The sequence below is a fragment of the Pristiophorus japonicus genome, chromosome 3, assembly GCF_044704955.1.
Source record: "Pristiophorus japonicus isolate sPriJap1 chromosome 3, sPriJap1.hap1, whole genome shotgun sequence".
In the NCBI taxonomy this organism is placed as follows: Eukaryota; Metazoa; Chordata; class Chondrichthyes; family Pristiophoridae; genus Pristiophorus; species Pristiophorus japonicus.
Genome location: NC_091979.1, coordinates 119,611,066 through 119,627,647, shown reverse-complemented (window position 1 = coordinate 119,627,647; position 16,582 = coordinate 119,611,066). Strand labels below are relative to the sequence as shown.

Sequence of the window (16,582 nt, the reverse complement as noted above, 5' to 3'; positions counted from 1 at the left end):
CTGCTATGATTTTAAATTTAAAAAGCACATCTTCCAAAAATATAAATTCTGTCTTGCTTAAAATAACTTATTTTAAAATAACGAATAGCTTCATGCAATACAAACTTTTATATTATAAATCAACATTGGGTTAGAGCTGGAAAACAAGTTATAAATGCAACAGTGGCAACATTGGAAAAATAATGACTGACCTGTTTAAGTGTTTTACCAGCCCATCCAATTGCCTTCATCTTGCGTCTCACTTCCCATTGCTTCTGATAGGCCAATATATGGTTTAGAGGCCAAGGATATGGTGAGCCATATCTAGAACGAGTTATCTTAAAACACAAAAAAGCTTGGACCATTAAAAGTTTATAATTTTACACAATCCATGAAATTTCATAAAGCTCCAGTTAATCCTTTAATTGGAGTGGTACACTATTTAAAATAAATAAAATTAACCAATATTGTGATCATTTTGATAGATACTTATAAATGAATGAGGCAGCACCAACTCAATCAGACCAGTCTTGACTTATCTGACTCTTTCTCCCCAAGATTGCATTACAGACTCTAATTTGCTATCATTTAAGTTTTATTTATTTATCAGTGTAAATTCTACATTCTGAATCACTTGCTGTCCTTAAAGCTGCCTTTTGACTGAGGTTAATGAAAGCATATTGTATTGTGGTGCAAACATGTGATATTGATCACATAAGTGAAAGGTTTTAAGTTTCTTGTTAAATTTACTTAACTACTAGCTTGTAAATATTGCGAGACACTTTGGGCTTGTAATCATTTTCCAAATTCTTATTCATAGAAAATGATTATTGAGATGCTGCAACTTTGCACTCCTTGATCTTGAAAAAATGTATCCATGAATATTTGGAATATTGCATAAAGTTACCCTATATTAGGATATTTGTGAAAGCAACTGCTTTTAAAGTGGAACAAAAGTATGCAATGTGTGTTGTGATATTAAAACTAACATCAATGTTGATGCATTTTTAAATGTCATAAATGCTGAAGGATTTCTCACCTTTGCTGAAGTGCTGTCATCACACCATTGTATGTAAAGCTGCAGGATAAAACATATTGCCAAAAGTTAGTCAAGAACTAATTGCACGTATGACTACAAATTGCAAAAATACATAAAACATGACAACTTTAGCTGCAATCATTAAAAACAGAAATAGTAAAAGACCAACTAGAGTGTTTGTCATGCTTTACAATATTAAAACAAGAATATAATAATCCTTTGGTCTGACATACCTCTGCTGTCAACAGCATATTATTCACCAGTTCTGTGTAGGCTTTCATCTCAGCCTTCTGAATTTCATCCAATCCATCACTGAGCGAGTGTCCCTAAAGGGACAGTTATGCAGATGTAAGAGCCAACAGTAGAACAACTCACAATGCAATCAAGTGATGATCACCAATACTGTACAGTCACAATTGATTTTCTTTTAATTAATCATATTACCAACCATACACAAGTTGTGAAAAAATGGAATTCAAAACCGTTCTAAAACCTGTAGATTGCACTGTAATTATTTAATGAAAAAGGTAAATTCTTTGTTCACGAAATTACATAAGAACATAAGTAATAGGAGGAGTAGGCCATTTGGCTCCTCGAGCCTGCTCCGCCATTCAATAAGATCATGGCTGATCTGATCTTAGCCTCAACTCCACTTCCCTGCCTGCTCCCCATAACCCTCGACTCCCTCATCATTCAAGAATCTATCTATACCTTAAATATATTCAATGACCCAGCCTCCACTGCTCTCTGGGGTAGAGCATTCCAAAGATTCACGACTCTCAGCAGAAATTCCTCCTCATTTCCATTTTGAAATGGCGACCCCTTATTCTGAAACTATGTCCCCTACTTCTAGATTTCTCCACGAGGAGAAACATCCTCTCTGCATCTACCCTGTCAAGCCCCCTCAGAATCTTATATGTTTTAATAAGATTACCTCTCATTCTTTTAAACTCCAATGAGTATAGGCCCAACCTGCTCAACCTTTCACAAGACAACCCTTCAGCTCAGGAATCAACCTCGTGAACCTTCTCTGAACTGCCTCCAATGCAAGTGTATCCTTCCATAAATAAGGAGACCAAAACCGAATGCAGTACTCCAGGTGTGCTCTCACCAACGCCTTGTACAGTTGTAGCAGGACTTCCCCACTTTTATACTCCATCCCTTCTAATCCGCTCCGTTATCTCCATCAACGTAACCTCAAAACGGCGGGGGCAACAGAAATGCTGCCGCAAAACGGTCAACGCTGAAGCACTCAAAGATCCTGCAAAGAAAGCCCTATTCAGCCAACGCCTCACAGCCAACCTGGCAACCTCCAATGAACCGAAGCTGCAGAGCATCTACAGTGCCGTGCCTGGCCTGCCCTCAAGTCCACCATAACTAGCACCTACAAAGAGACTCTTGGTTACTCTACCAGAAAATATCAAGACTGGTTTGATGAAAATGACCAGGAGATCCAGGAGCTAATAAACCGCAAACACAAGGCATTCCTGAATTAGAAACAACTCGACAACTCGAGTGAAAGAAAGCAGAACTACAAGCAACTGAAGGCCGATGTCCAACAAAATACTCGTGACCTAAAGAACAAATGGTGGGTAGAAAAAGTGCAAAAGATCCAGCATCTAGCTGACAATCACGACGTGCGCAGATTTTTTAGCGCAGTCAAGTCCACCTACGGCCCAAGCACTCAAGGTCCTATTCCATAGAGCCAAGAATGGAGAGGTGCTCATCAAGGACAGAGTGGCAGTCAGTGCCCGCTGGAAGGAGCACTTGGAGGATCTCCTCAACCAAGACTCTGTCTTTGACGTGAGTGTCCTTGACTCCATCCCACAGCACACTACCCATCACCACCTTGGCACAATCCCAACCCTGCATGAGGTTGTAAAGGCCATCCGACAAATGAAAAACAACAAGGCCTCAGGAGCAGATGGAATCCCCGCCGAAGTACTAAAGCACGGCAGAGAAGTACTCGATGAGAATCCATGACCTCATCTCTCTTATCTGGAATGAGGAGAGCATGCCAGGGGATTTCAGAGATGCCGTAATCGTGACCATCTTCAAGAAAGGAGACAAGTCCGACTGCGGTAATTACAGAGGAATTTCCCTGCTGTCTGCCGCAGGGAAAATCATTGCAAGAATCCTCCTCAATCGTCTCCTCCCAGTGTCTGAAGAGTTCCTGCCAGAGTCGAAATGCAGATTCTGCCACTACGGGGCACAACGGACATGATCTTCATAGAAACATAGAAAATAGGCGCAAGAGCAGGCCATTCAGTCCTTCGAGCCTGCACCGGCATTCAATATGATCATGGCTGATCATTTAACCTCAGTACCCCACCCTAGCCTTCTCTCCAGACCCCCTGATCCCTTTAGCCGCAAGGGCCATCTCACTCCCTTTTGAATATGTCCAACGAACTGGACTCAACAACTTTCTGTGGTAGAGAATTCTACAGGTTCACAACTCTCTGGGTGAAAAAGTTTCTCCTCATCTCGGTCCTATATGGCTTATCCCTTATCCTTAGACTGTGTCCCCTGGTTCTGGACTTCCCCAACATCGGGAACATTCTTCCTGTATCTAACCTGTCCAGTCCCGTCAGAATTTTATACGTTTCTATGAGATCCCTTCTCATTCTTCTAAATTCCAGTGAGTATAAGCCTAACCGATACAGTATTTCCTCTTTTGTCAGTCCTGCCATCCTGGGAATTAGTCTCGTGAACCTTCGCTGCACTCCCTCAATAGCAAGCACGTCCTTCCTCAGATTAGGAGACCAAAACTGCACACAATATTCAAGGTGTGGTCTCACCAAGGTCCTGTACAACTGCAGCAAGACATCACTGCTTCTATACTCAAATCCCCTCGCAATGAAGGCCAACATGCCATTTGCTTTCTTTACTGCCTGCTGTACCTGCATGCCTACCTTCAATGACTGATGTACCATGACACCCAGGTCTCGTTGCATCTCCCCTTTTACTAATCTGTCACCATTCAATAATAATCTGCCTTCCTGTTTTTGCCACCAAAGTGGATAACCTCACACTTATCCACATTATACTGCATCTGCCATGCATTTGCCCATTCACCTAACCTGTCCAAGTCCCCCTGCAGCCTCCTCGCAGCTTGCACTGCCACCCAGCTAAGTATCTTCTGCAAACTTGAAGATATTACATTCAATTTCTTCGTCTAAATCATTAATGTATATTGTAAATAGCTGGTGTCCCAGCACTGAACCCTGCGGCACATCCACTAGTCACTGCCTGCCATTCTGAAAAGGACCCATTTATTCCCACTCTTTGCTTCCTGTCTGCCAACCAGTTCTCTATCCACGTCAATTCAGTACCCCCCCAATACCATGTGCCTTAATTTTGCACACTAATCTCTTGTGTGGGACCTTGTCAAAAGCCTTTTGAAAGTCTAAATACACTAAATCTACTGGTTCTCCCTTATCCACTCTACTAGTTACATCCTCAAAAACTCTAGAAGATTTGTCAAGCATGATTTCCCTTTCATAAATCCTGTAACTGCTTTCCAAATGCGCTGCTATTGCATTTTTAATAAGTGACTCCAGCATTTGCCCCATCACCGATGTCAGGCTAATCAGTCTATAATTCCGGTTTCTCTCTCCCTCCTTTTTTAAAAAGTGGGGTTCCATTAGCTACCCTCCAATCCATTAGGAACTGATCCAGAGTCCATGAAATGTTGGAAAATGACCACCAATGCATCTACTATTTCTAGGGCCACTTCCTCAAGTACACTGGGATGCAGACTGTCAAGCCCTGGGGATTTATCGGCCTTCAGTCCTTTCAATTTCCCTAGCACCATTTCCTGACGAATAAGAATTTCCCTCAGTTCCCCCTTCTCGCTCGACCCTCGGTCCCCTAGTATTTTCGGGAGGTTATTCGTGTCTTCCTTAGTGAAGACAGAACCAAAGTATTTGTTCAATTGGTCTGCCATTTCCTTGTTCCCCATTATGAATTCACCTGATTCTGACTGCAAGGGATCTACATTAGTCTTCACTAATCTTTTTCTCTTCATATATCTATAAAAGCTTTTGCTTTTTATGTTTCCTGCAAGCTTACTCTCATACTCTATTTTCCGCTTCCTAATTAAACCCTTAGTCCTCCTCTGCTGAATTCTAAATTTCTGCCAGGTTTGCTGCTTTTTCTGGCCAATTTATATGCCTATTCCTTGGATTTAACACTTTCCCTAATTTCCCTTGTTAGCCACGGTTGAGCCATCTTCCATTTTTTATTTTTACATCACATAGGGATGTACAATTGTTGTAGTTCATCCATGTGATCTTTAAATATCTGCCATTGCCTATCCACCATCAACCCTTTAAGTATCATTCTCCAGTCTATCCTAGCCAATTCACATCTCATACCATCGAAGTTTCCTTTCTTTAAGTTCAGGACCCTAGTCTCTGAATTAACTGTCACTCTCCATCTTAAATGAAGAACTCTACCATATTATGGTCACTCTTCCAAGGGGCCTCGCACGACCAGATTGCTAATTAATCCTCTCTCGTTATACAAAACCCAGTCTAGGATGGCCAGCTCTCTAGTTGGTTCCTCGACATATTGGTCTAGAAAACCATCCCTTAAAAACTCCAGGAACAACTCCTCCACAGTATTGCTACTGTCACCCATGATAACTGCTGTACCTTTATTGCACGCGTCCCTAATTTCCTGTTTGATGCCTTCCCCAACCTCCTTACTACTGTTTGATGGTCTGTGCACAACTCCCACTAACGTTTTCTGCCCTTTGGTGTTTCGCAGCTCTACCCATATAAATTCCACATCATCCACGCTAATGTCTTTCCTTGCTATTGCGTTAATCTCCTCCTTAACCAGTAACGCTACCCCACCTCCTTTTCCTTCCTGTCTATCCACCGCACAAATCCAAAAAAAATGTAGGGAGCATCATCAACCTCTGTACATGGCTTTCTTTGACCTCACAAATGCATTTGACCATGTCAACCGCAAGAGATTATGGAGTGTCCTTCTCAAATTTGGCTGTGCTCAAAAATTAGTCACCATCCTCTGCCTGCTTCACAATGACATGCAAGCCATGATTCTTACCAACGTATCTACCACAGACCCACTACAAGTGCAGACCAGGGTCAAGCAAGGCTCTGTCATCACGCCACCACTCTTCTCAATCTTCCTCGCTGCAATGCTTCATCTCACCCTTAACAAGTGCCCCACTGGAGTGGAGTTAATCTACAAGGCAAGCGGGAAATTGTTAAACCTCCGATGCTGCCAGTCCAGATCCAAGGTTGCTCCAACCTCTGTCAGTGAATTACAATATGCAGGTGATGCTTACATTTGTGCGTACTCAGAGTTCGAATTCCAAACCATCGTTGACACCTTCACTGAAGCATACAAGAGTCTTGGCCTCACATTAAACATCAGTAAGACAAATGTCCTCTACCAATCAAACCCCCCCCCCCGCCCCCATCACATAGTACTGCTCTCCGGTTATCAAGATCCACGATGAGACCTTGAACAATGTGGACCACTTCCCATACCTTGAGAGCCTACTAAGAGCAAGGACAGACATCGATGATGAAGTCTAACACTGCTTTCAGTCACCTGAGGAAATGAGTTTGAAGTCCATGATCTCAAACCTGACACAAGCTCATGGTCTATAGAGCAATAGTAATACCCGCCCTCCTCTATACTTCAGAGACATGGACAATGTACAGTAGGCACCTCAAAGCACTGGAGAAGTACCACCAACGCTGCCTTCGTAAAATCCTGAAAATTCATTGGCAGGATAGACGCACCATCAGCTTTCTCTCTCAGGCCAACATCTCCAGCATCAAGGCATTGACCATGCTCGACCAACTCCGGTGGCGGGCCACATTATCCGCATGCCCGATGCTAGACTCCCGAAACAAGCACTCTACTCTAAGCTACGTCACGGCAGGCGAGTCCCAGGAGGGCAGAGAAAACATTTCAAGGATACCCTCAAAGCCTCCTTGAAAAAATGCATCATCCCCACCGACTCTTGGAAATCCCTGACCTAAGACCGTTCAAAGTGGAGGAGGTGCATTTGAGAAACCACCGAACACTTAGTCTGTTCGCCGAGAGCACGCGGAAGCCAAGTACAAACAGCGAAAGGAGCGTACGACAAATCAAGCACCCCATCCACCTATCCCTCCAACCACTGTCTGCCCCACCTGTGACAGAGACTGTAGATCCCTCATCGGTCTCATGTTACCTTAGATCTCATTTTAGTGTGGAAGCAAGTCATCCTCAACTCTGGGGGACTGCCTAAGAAAGACAGACTCCATCCTCCTGGCAATAAAGGCCAACATTCCATTTGCCTTCCTAATTACTTGCTGTACACCTGCATGCTAACTTTGTGTTTCATGTACAATGACTCCCAGATCCCTCTAACGCAGCATTGTGTAATGTCTCCCTATTTAAATAATAATTTGCTTTTTTATTTTTCCTACCAAAGTGGATAACTTCACATTTTCCCACATTATACGCCATCTGCCAAATTTTTGCCCACTCACTTAGCCTATCTATATCCCTTTGCATATTCTTTCCGTCCTCCTCACAGCTTGCTTTCCCACCTATCTTTGTATCATCAGCAAATTTAGCTACATTACACTCTATCCCTTCATCCAAATCATTAATAGATTGTAAATAGTTGAGGCCCCAGCACTGATCCCTGTGGCACCCCACTAGTTAGTTTTCCAACCTGAAAATGACCCATTTATCCCGAATCTCTGTTTTCTATTAGTTAGCCAATCCACTATCCATGCGAATATATTACCTCCAACCCCATTCGCTCTTATCTTGTGCAGCAATCTTTTATGTGGCACCTTATCGAATGCCTTCTGGAAATCCAAATACACGATATCTACTGGTTCCCCTTTATCCACCCTGCTGGTTACATCCTCAAAGAACTTCAGCAAATTTGTCAAACAGGATTTCCCTTTTATAAAACCATGCTGACTCTGCTTGACTGCATTATGATTTTCTAAATGTCTTGCTACTACTTCCTTAATTTTCCAAATGACAGACATTAAGCTAACTGGTCTATAATTTCCTGCTTTCTGTCTCGCTCCTTTCTTAAATAGGGGTGTTACATTTGCGGTTTTCCAATCCACTGGGACACCTCTAGAGTCCAGGGAATTCTGGTAGATTACAATCAATGCATCCACTATCTCTGCAGCCACTTCCTAGGATGCAGGCCATCAGATCCAGGGGACTTGTCAACCTTTAGTCCCATTAGTTTGCCTAGTACTTTTTCCTCCAGTGACACTTATTGTTTTAAGTTCCCCCCTCCCAATAGCCCCTTGATTATCAATATCCTTTGAACATAAACTTCAATATTAAATTAAATTGAACATAAAACTAGCTACAGAGGATTAGAGTGCCAAAAGTTAGCCATGCCCAATTAATTTGGAGATTATTATGGGATAGTATCACACATACTTGTTACACTGAAGAATCATTCGTATAAAATACTCCATTAAGAATGGCAATAAATGTAAGCATTTTATCCATTCATAATTTTTTTTTGCCTAAAAGTGACAGATGAAGTGACATTTATAGTTGCAGTAACAAATTATGCTTATAGCTGTAATTTTTCTTACCTTGGCTTTTGCAAACTGCACTATAGGGCCAAGTTCGGATACAACATGATTACCGACGTGTATAAAGGGAGCCTTGCCTAATGTAAAACAAGATCACTTGGGTTATTACAACAATTTTATAACGGAAATGGAAACACAGTTCTTAAAAATAACACCGATAAAATAGATTAAGGCTAAGAATATCACTCAAAAAGCCATCAAAATATCATAAGAACCACAGAGATGCACAAATATCATTGTAAACTAACAGTATATAGTTTTAAATTGAGCCTATCAGAAATATGTTCTCTGGGAAAAAGAATGTGGTGCCTCATTTGATTATTTGTTTGCTATTTGTAAAATGTACTTTGTGTTATGTATTTGGGCTTATTTGGCACTGCAAGTGTGTACACTTCTATATGGTCAAGCCCACTAGTACACAACTCTAATGTTGTAAACATGTTTTCTAGGACACGAGATCAGCTCACTCAGCATTGGTTACAACTTCACCCTTCTGGGTCCATATGGTTCAGTTAATTACTGAGCTAATGGAAAATCCCTCTAGTGGGAGAACACAAATTGGTTAGAAGGGCTTCCATTTTCTTCCTGTATCCAGAAAGTGTCATATAGGATGCTATAATCTATAATACCAGGCTCAGATTTATAAAATTTGTCATTCGAAGTCATCCATCTACTTCCTTTTCAAATAAATATCGGCAATGCTAATTCATTAGCCTAAAGGGGAAGGGTAAATATTGCCACCATTGGTGGAGGTGCTATTCATTATGAACAAGTGCAGAATTGGGAATCAGTCAAAAAATAGAGCTGAGGACGCATTATTGCATACATTCCTATTCACAAAATTCAGAAAAGTTGATGAGCAACATCAAAAAAGTAGTCACAGCCTCAAAAAAGCTGACAAATCAAAAAACAATGTATAACTGGAAAAAAAGCCTCGAATAAAGACCTGTAACCAAGGTCAGTGTCACATGGTGACTGAATAAATTTAATTCCTTTTCATTTAATTGAATTTCAGGAATTTTCTTAATGTTTTGGGATCACATTCCACAAGTTAGTATTGTTTCTGAAACCCAATATCCTCATGTATGACATACAAAAATGCAGTGATCTTGTTTAAAGCTATGACCTGTACACATTGCTTACAAGAGCAAAACGCTAACTATTCATTTCCGATTGCTGCTGTAGGCTTCCAAAGCATCTGATATTCAATCCAAAACAACCTGTCGAACCACTTTAAGAACCATTAATTTCAGAGATACTCTACATATACAAAATTTCCGGGCATTCTTGGATAACGGCGAGAAGTGCCAAAGGCAGTAAAAGTACTAATTTTCATCAGCAATGATCTGCAGAGAGCTTGAGAAACAGTGAATATCAGTGTAAAATCTGATGGCTGGCATGTATGAATAATGACAGCTTGGGTGTAATCCTAGAGAATGACCAGAGCTTGTGGAACCATATGACAATGAGGTATCAGTATTATTATGAAGGTGAAAAGAATTGTCAAAAAAAATATTTTTTCTCCACTTTAAACTTTTGAGGTTGTTGTAAGTTGAAGGTGTGAGGTCAATTTGTAAATGCTAATCAAAAAATAGTGAAGGTATTTAATAAATGATTTGCATTGGTCTTTACTAAAGAGATGGATATCGGAGAGGAGGTGAATCCTGAAGTGGTTGAGGGCGAGATGAGTGATGCAGGTTGAACCTCCCTTATCCAGAACTCTCGGGACCTGGCCTGTTCTGGATAATGGATTTTTCCGGACGAGGAGCGGTCACGTTAAATTAGATGGTACAGGTCATCATCATCATAGGCAGTTCCTCGAAGCGAGGATGACTTGCTTCCACGCCAAAAAGGGATGAATTCACAGGTGTTTCAAAGAAGGACCTCGTATTCCAGATCCCGAACTACATCCTGAAGGGTGGAAGATGTGCGTGAATTTTTTTAACGTGTGGTGGCCATTGCACACCACCTACCACACAAACTTGACAGAGCTAGGTCTTAGTCCAGTGGCAAGGATTAACCAAGATGACTTGAGACCAGCTATGCTGCACAGACCTAGTGTGCACACATATTGCGGTGTGGGCTGGCCCGTGCTGCCCCAGGGCCCTCGTCTCGAGCCCCAAACTCACGCCTCTCCTGGGCCCGAGGGAGCGCCGCACCGTCGAAGGGACAGTACTGAGGGAGCACTGCACAGGTACTGGTTCAGGTACTCAGCAAGGAGATATCGGGGCTGGCTGGCTTAGGGCTGGGAGTGCGGCAGAGAGATCATTGGTGGGGGAGGGGGGCGGGGAGCGATGGATTGCAGGGTCAGGGTGAGGCCAACAATTACGGGAGTTGGCAGCGAGGAAGGACTTCAATTTGTTCAAGTCGGAGTTCTGCGCATGCGCCATCCGGTGGTCGGGAATGGCTCTGGACGAGGGGTGGTTCTGGATAAGGGAGTTCTGGATAAGGGAGGTTCAACCTGTACTATGATGGCTAAAGTTTTTTGGATAAATTAGTTAGGCTAAAGGAAGGCAGAGCACCAGGGTCCAACGGGATACATCATAGGATCGCAAGGGACATGAGGGAGGAAATTGCCAAGGCCCCAGAAATTACAGCCCACATTTCCCTGGGGACTTGTGCCATTATAATAGTGCATCTACATCGCAGATACCTTAGAATGGTGCAAAAAAAAAAAAGTGGAAATTAGAGTAATGACTAACAACAACAACTTGTATTTATATAGCGTAGTGAAACGTCCCAAAGCGGCTTCATAGGGTATTATGCGCTAAAAATTTGAGATATAAAAATTACGCGATTAATTATGCCCTTCCATATTTTCCTGGGATTTTTTCGCCACTCCACTATTAGCCTCACCGAAAACAGTTAGAAGGTCATCGTCAGAGCTCCGCCCTGTAAAAATCAATAGCAATCGCAATTTTGCAGCATTTAAGCCAGTTTTCAACACCGCTGCCACTTAGACTTAAAAATAATGGTCTAAGTGGCCTGGCAGCGGCATGATTTATTGCACCAAGATTGAGTTTAAACTCCCAGTTGTTAAAAATAGATTACCGTTGCGAAGATTAAACTAGGATCTTTGAGTATCTACTTCCTGCACTTGGGATTTTCGATTTGAATATTGCCACACCATATGTCCGGAGGCCATTCAATTTATGAGATCATTTTCAGAATTTAAATGTCCACTTCTCCATTTTCCCCCACAGTGCTCAGCCTCACTAAAGCCACTAAACACAGCAAACATATTGTTTCTAATAACTAATTTGCTTAATAAGCACTATTGTTTCATTCAGTTATGAGTAAATTGGTGTACCTATATCTCAAAAACAGTTCAAGCCCATCTACTCAGAGGAAAGTCAGCATGTCATTATGTACATTTTTGCTGTCCACAAAGATTTGCAATCTTCAGTCTCATTCAAACCAGTATCAGAACTTTTCAATAAGCTTAAAATTCAAGGTTAGTTTGAATATGTAATCATCTTATGTCCTCATAATCCACGGAAATAAAGGTCAATAATTATTTTATTCCTAAATTCATCATTTATAATATAGCGACTTGGCCTGAATTCATAAATCACACACAGTAGTGAAACTGACAGAAATCTCAGAACTCGAAAAGGACATATTTAAGAAGCTAGACTTCCATTATATAGGGCCCTGGTGAGACCACACCTGGAGTATTGTGTAGTGTTGGTCTCGTTACCTAAGGAAGGATATACTTGCCACAATAAAGATTCACCAGTCTGATTCCTGGGATGGGGTGATTGTCCTATGAGGAGAGATTGATTATAGACTAGGCCTATATTCTCTAGAGTTTAGATAAATGAGGTGATCTCATTGAAACATACAAAATTCTTACAGGGTAGATGCAGGGAGGATGTTTCTCTTGGCTGGGGAATCTAGAACCAGGGGTCAGTCTCAGAATCAGGGGTCGGCCATTTAGGACTGAGAGGAGGAGAAATGTCTTCACTCAGAGGGTGGTGAATCTTTGAAATTCTCTATCCTGTAGGGTTGGAGGCCAAGTCGTTGAGTATATTCAAGACAGAGATCGATAGATTTTTGAATATTAAGGGAATCAAGGGATATGGAGATAGTGCAGACAAGTAGAATCGAGATAGAAGACCAGCCATGATCTTATTGAATAGTGGAGCAGGATCGAGGGGCTGAATGGCCTAATCCTGCTCCTATTTCTTAAGTTCATTCACTGACATCCTTCAGTGACTCTGAATGGTAAATGTGACAACACCTCAGATCTTACATCAGCTTTGAGCGACTGATTGCCTGCCAAATTCACTGTGGCGTATACCAATTATAAAACCAGCAAAATTTGCAGAACATTAGCAACAATGAGATCGGTGCACTAGACAGCAACGTTTACGGTGTAAGTCGACAGTCTCGCTTTTTCAAGAATATTGGAGCCTATATTTCAGGGCACTATTGAGTGTGGATGTGTACTAGAGGACTGGAAACTAGTCAATGCAGTACCCCTCTAAAAATGGAGGCACAGCTAATCCAGGTAATTACAGCCCAGATAGTCGAACATCTGTGGTATGGAAAATTTTAGAGTTTATGAAATTACCTTATATCTAGATAGAGAGAAAATAGAAGCAGCCAGTGTGGTTTTCAAAAGGGAATATCGTGCTTGACAAACCTCATCAAATTATTTGAGGCGGCAACAGACATGGTAGATGGGGTAAATATAGTGGATGTCGTGCACACGGACTTTGGGAAAGCCTTTGACAAGGTACCACACAGGAGATTACCAGAGAAGATTAAGGTGTATGGAATTCGGGCAGGATAGCAAACTGAATTAAAAACTAGTTAGAAGGGAGAAAGAGAGAGAGTAAAAAGCAGTTATTCAGAGTGGGTAGTGGTGTACCACAGAGTTCATGGTCTGGGAACACTTCTATTCATTGTGTACATCAATGATTTGGATATAGATCTAGAAAGAATGGTATCAAAATTTGTAGAATAGCAAAATAGAGGGCATTGACAATTCTTTAGATCAAAGGGATAAAGGAATGGGCTAAAAAGAGGCAGGTGGAACTTAGTGTCAGTAAGTGTGAGGGGTTGCATTAGGCTTGATGTTATGGAGCAGCAGAGGTATTTGTGGGTATAGGTTCACAGGCCATTAAAGGCAGAACCCTCAGGTTGATAAAGCTGTTAAAAAAAAGCTAATGGGATTCTTGTTTTTAATCGCAAAAGATACAGAATATTAGTCAAGAGGTAATGATGAGCCTATAAAAAACCTATGATGTTGAGTCAGGTGTTAAAACCGGCTATCGTAGTGACAATATGATAGTAGATGGTACTACCTGTGGCTGGTCAGAGTGCTGGGAATTGCCAACAGCATCAGGTGGATGAATGCCTAAGAGGAGGGTAGTGAGGCCCTTAATGGACAAATGCCATCAACGGATGGATGAGCTAATCCTTGAATTATTCAACAACATCCACAACCTGCAAGCTATGACTCAGCTTCAGTGCATTTAAAGTTAATAAAAGCGCAATCATAGACAGTTCAAAACACAACATCGGGGTTCAAGTCCCTGCGTCAAAGTGGAGGACCATCGCAGGAGTTTTGACAAGTTAGTGAAATGTTATGTGACGACCTCAGTTATAGTATTGTGTGCAGTATTGGCTCCACACTATTGAGGTTTTATAAGGTAAAATCGAGGTTCATTAGGATGCTGCCTGGTATGAGGAAATACAACGAAAAAGAAAGATTTGAAAAGTTCAGGCCTTTCTTGTTAGAAAAATGAAGATTACAGGAGAAATACTGTTGAAATGTTTAAAATTATGAAAGGATGAGACATGGTAGACAGCAGTTGAGTGGTATAAAATGAGGGGCCATAGATAGAAGATTTAATGCAAGTGATTTCGAACAAAGAGCGAGAGAACCGTTACAGCTATGAGGCTGTAGAATTCATTTCCAGTGTTTGTGGTTGAGGCAAAAACTATGGCCTAGAAATTGGACATCGCGTTGCCCATTTTTCAGGTGTAAAACAAGTGCAACTACAGCCAATTTTGAGGACCAACATTCTGCACCCAAAGGATGCCTGAAACATGCTCGACCGGATATTGGGTCATTTTTCAGGTGTCTGGGACAACTGCTCAAGACAGGCCTACATCCTTTACATATGCTAATGAGGGGCTTAACACCTGTTAATGAACCTCTCTGAGCAACTGAACTGCCCTGAATGGAGCAGACCCTGGGCCTTCTCCGCTCACATTTTCCTGGCTTGGATGTGACCTAGCAAGTGACCACTACCAAAAAAGTAAAAAAAACATTGTATTTGATGTGGAGTCAGAAGGAGCAGGAGTGTTCCTCCCAGCTCCATAGCACTCCTATGGGCCGCTGTCAGCCATGATGGCCCCCCCCCACCCCAACCATCATTGTACACAGCTCTTTACCCACCCCCCCGCAACAATTAGTGGTCCACAATTCATTTATACAGAAGAGTAAGCTGCCGGCACCTGTCACGCTTCCACAGGCGGTTAACCTTTCTAAATAAATAAATTTGTTTATGCAGATGAGGCCTGAGCCTCAAATTTGATCTGGCCTTCCGTTTCAGGCACGCGTTGCTGCTGCATCATAGAAACATAGAAAATAGGTGCAGGAGCAGGCCATTCAGCCCTTCTAGCCTGCACCGCCATTCAATGAGTTCATGGCTGAACATGAAACTTCAGTACCCCCTTCCTGCTTTCTCGCCATAACCCTTGATCCCCCGAGTAGTAAGGACTTCATCTAACTCCCTTTTGAATATATTTAGTGAATTGGCCTCAACTACTTTCTGTGGTAGAGAATTCCACAGGTTCACCACTCTCTGGGATTCTTGTTTTTAATCGCAAAAGATACATCTTCATGCCTGTAAAAGGGCCCCGAAACATTTATATCCCTTTCAACATTCAAGATTTGATTTGGATAGGTGGATGAAGGAAAAGGGGATGAAGGGATATGGGAAGGTAAATAAAAGTGATTACTCGACACGGACTAACTGACCTGTTTCCGTGTTATAACTTCTATGTATTTCTATTCCACATGCACCAAATTCCGAAGTTGTAGTCAGTTTCAAAGACAGAATGACAGCGAACGCTGCCAAATCGCCTTCATCCCAACTGCAAATTCCGGACCAATGTTTTCATCAAGAATGTGGCTTGGCTCTTTTTATTTTTAATATAAAAAAGACTTGAGGGGGTGGATTTGGCTTGTTTTCTTTGTTTGGGTGGCTGATTATTCTTTCCCCCATTTCCTTTATGCCTCAAAAAGAACAATTTAATACAGGAGCAAGACTACAACTAAATCCTACCAATCACCAAATGCAGGGCCGAGCCAGAGGGACACCCACAACATTTATGGAAGTGCTTGGCAATCTGTACATGCGCACAAAAGTTTTGAGGGTATTTTGAGATAATTTGCCTCTTAACCTTTGTGTACAACTGCTTAGGACTCCACACCTGCATTAAACTCTGTGCATGTACACAATAAAGCTGTCAAAACATTCTGGGTGACTCAGCTCAAGTGCTGGAGGCAATAAAAACGTGGATTTTCATCAGCAAATGTTGACAAAAGCTCCTCTGAAACGTTTACTGTCAGTGTGAAACACCGATGGTTGGAACATATTCAGTTGGGTATTACAGAACATGCTTACAGCAGTGTTGCTTCGTTCTACAGTAGTTTGTCATTGCTGACCTACATTAGCTCCCCATCGCCCAACACCTCCAATTTAAAATTTGCATCATGTTTAAATTCCTTCATCGCCTCACCTCTCCCTATCTCTGGAACCTTCCTTAGCTGTTAAATGGCCCCAGAATTCGGCGTCCCACCAATTTTGGCCTCTTGTGCAGCATTCTTCCCTTCACTCACTTTTGGTGGCTATGCATTCAGCTGTTTATGCCCTATGATCTGGAATTCCCTCCAATCCCCTCTGCCTCTCTACCTCCCTCTCCTTCTTTAAGATTC

General features: G+C 41.9%; 1 protein-coding gene across 1 annotated transcript in view; it reads right to left on the bottom strand.

Moving 5' to 3' along the window:
* Window positions 1-16,582, bottom strand: part of mtx2 (metaxin 2) — a 95,757-nt gene that overhangs the window by 19,896 nt on the left and 59,279 nt on the right. The window contains exons 5-8 of the mRNA XM_070875762.1: window positions 8,626-8,702; window positions 1,252-1,344; window positions 1,019-1,057; window positions 192-317 (exon numbers count right to left, since the gene is read on the bottom strand). Of these exons, the coding sequence (XP_070731863.1) occupies window positions 192-317; window positions 1,019-1,057; window positions 1,252-1,344; window positions 8,626-8,702 (335 nt within the window). The remainder of the gene's footprint in view (window positions 1-191; window positions 318-1,018; window positions 1,058-1,251; window positions 1,345-8,625; window positions 8,703-16,582) is intronic.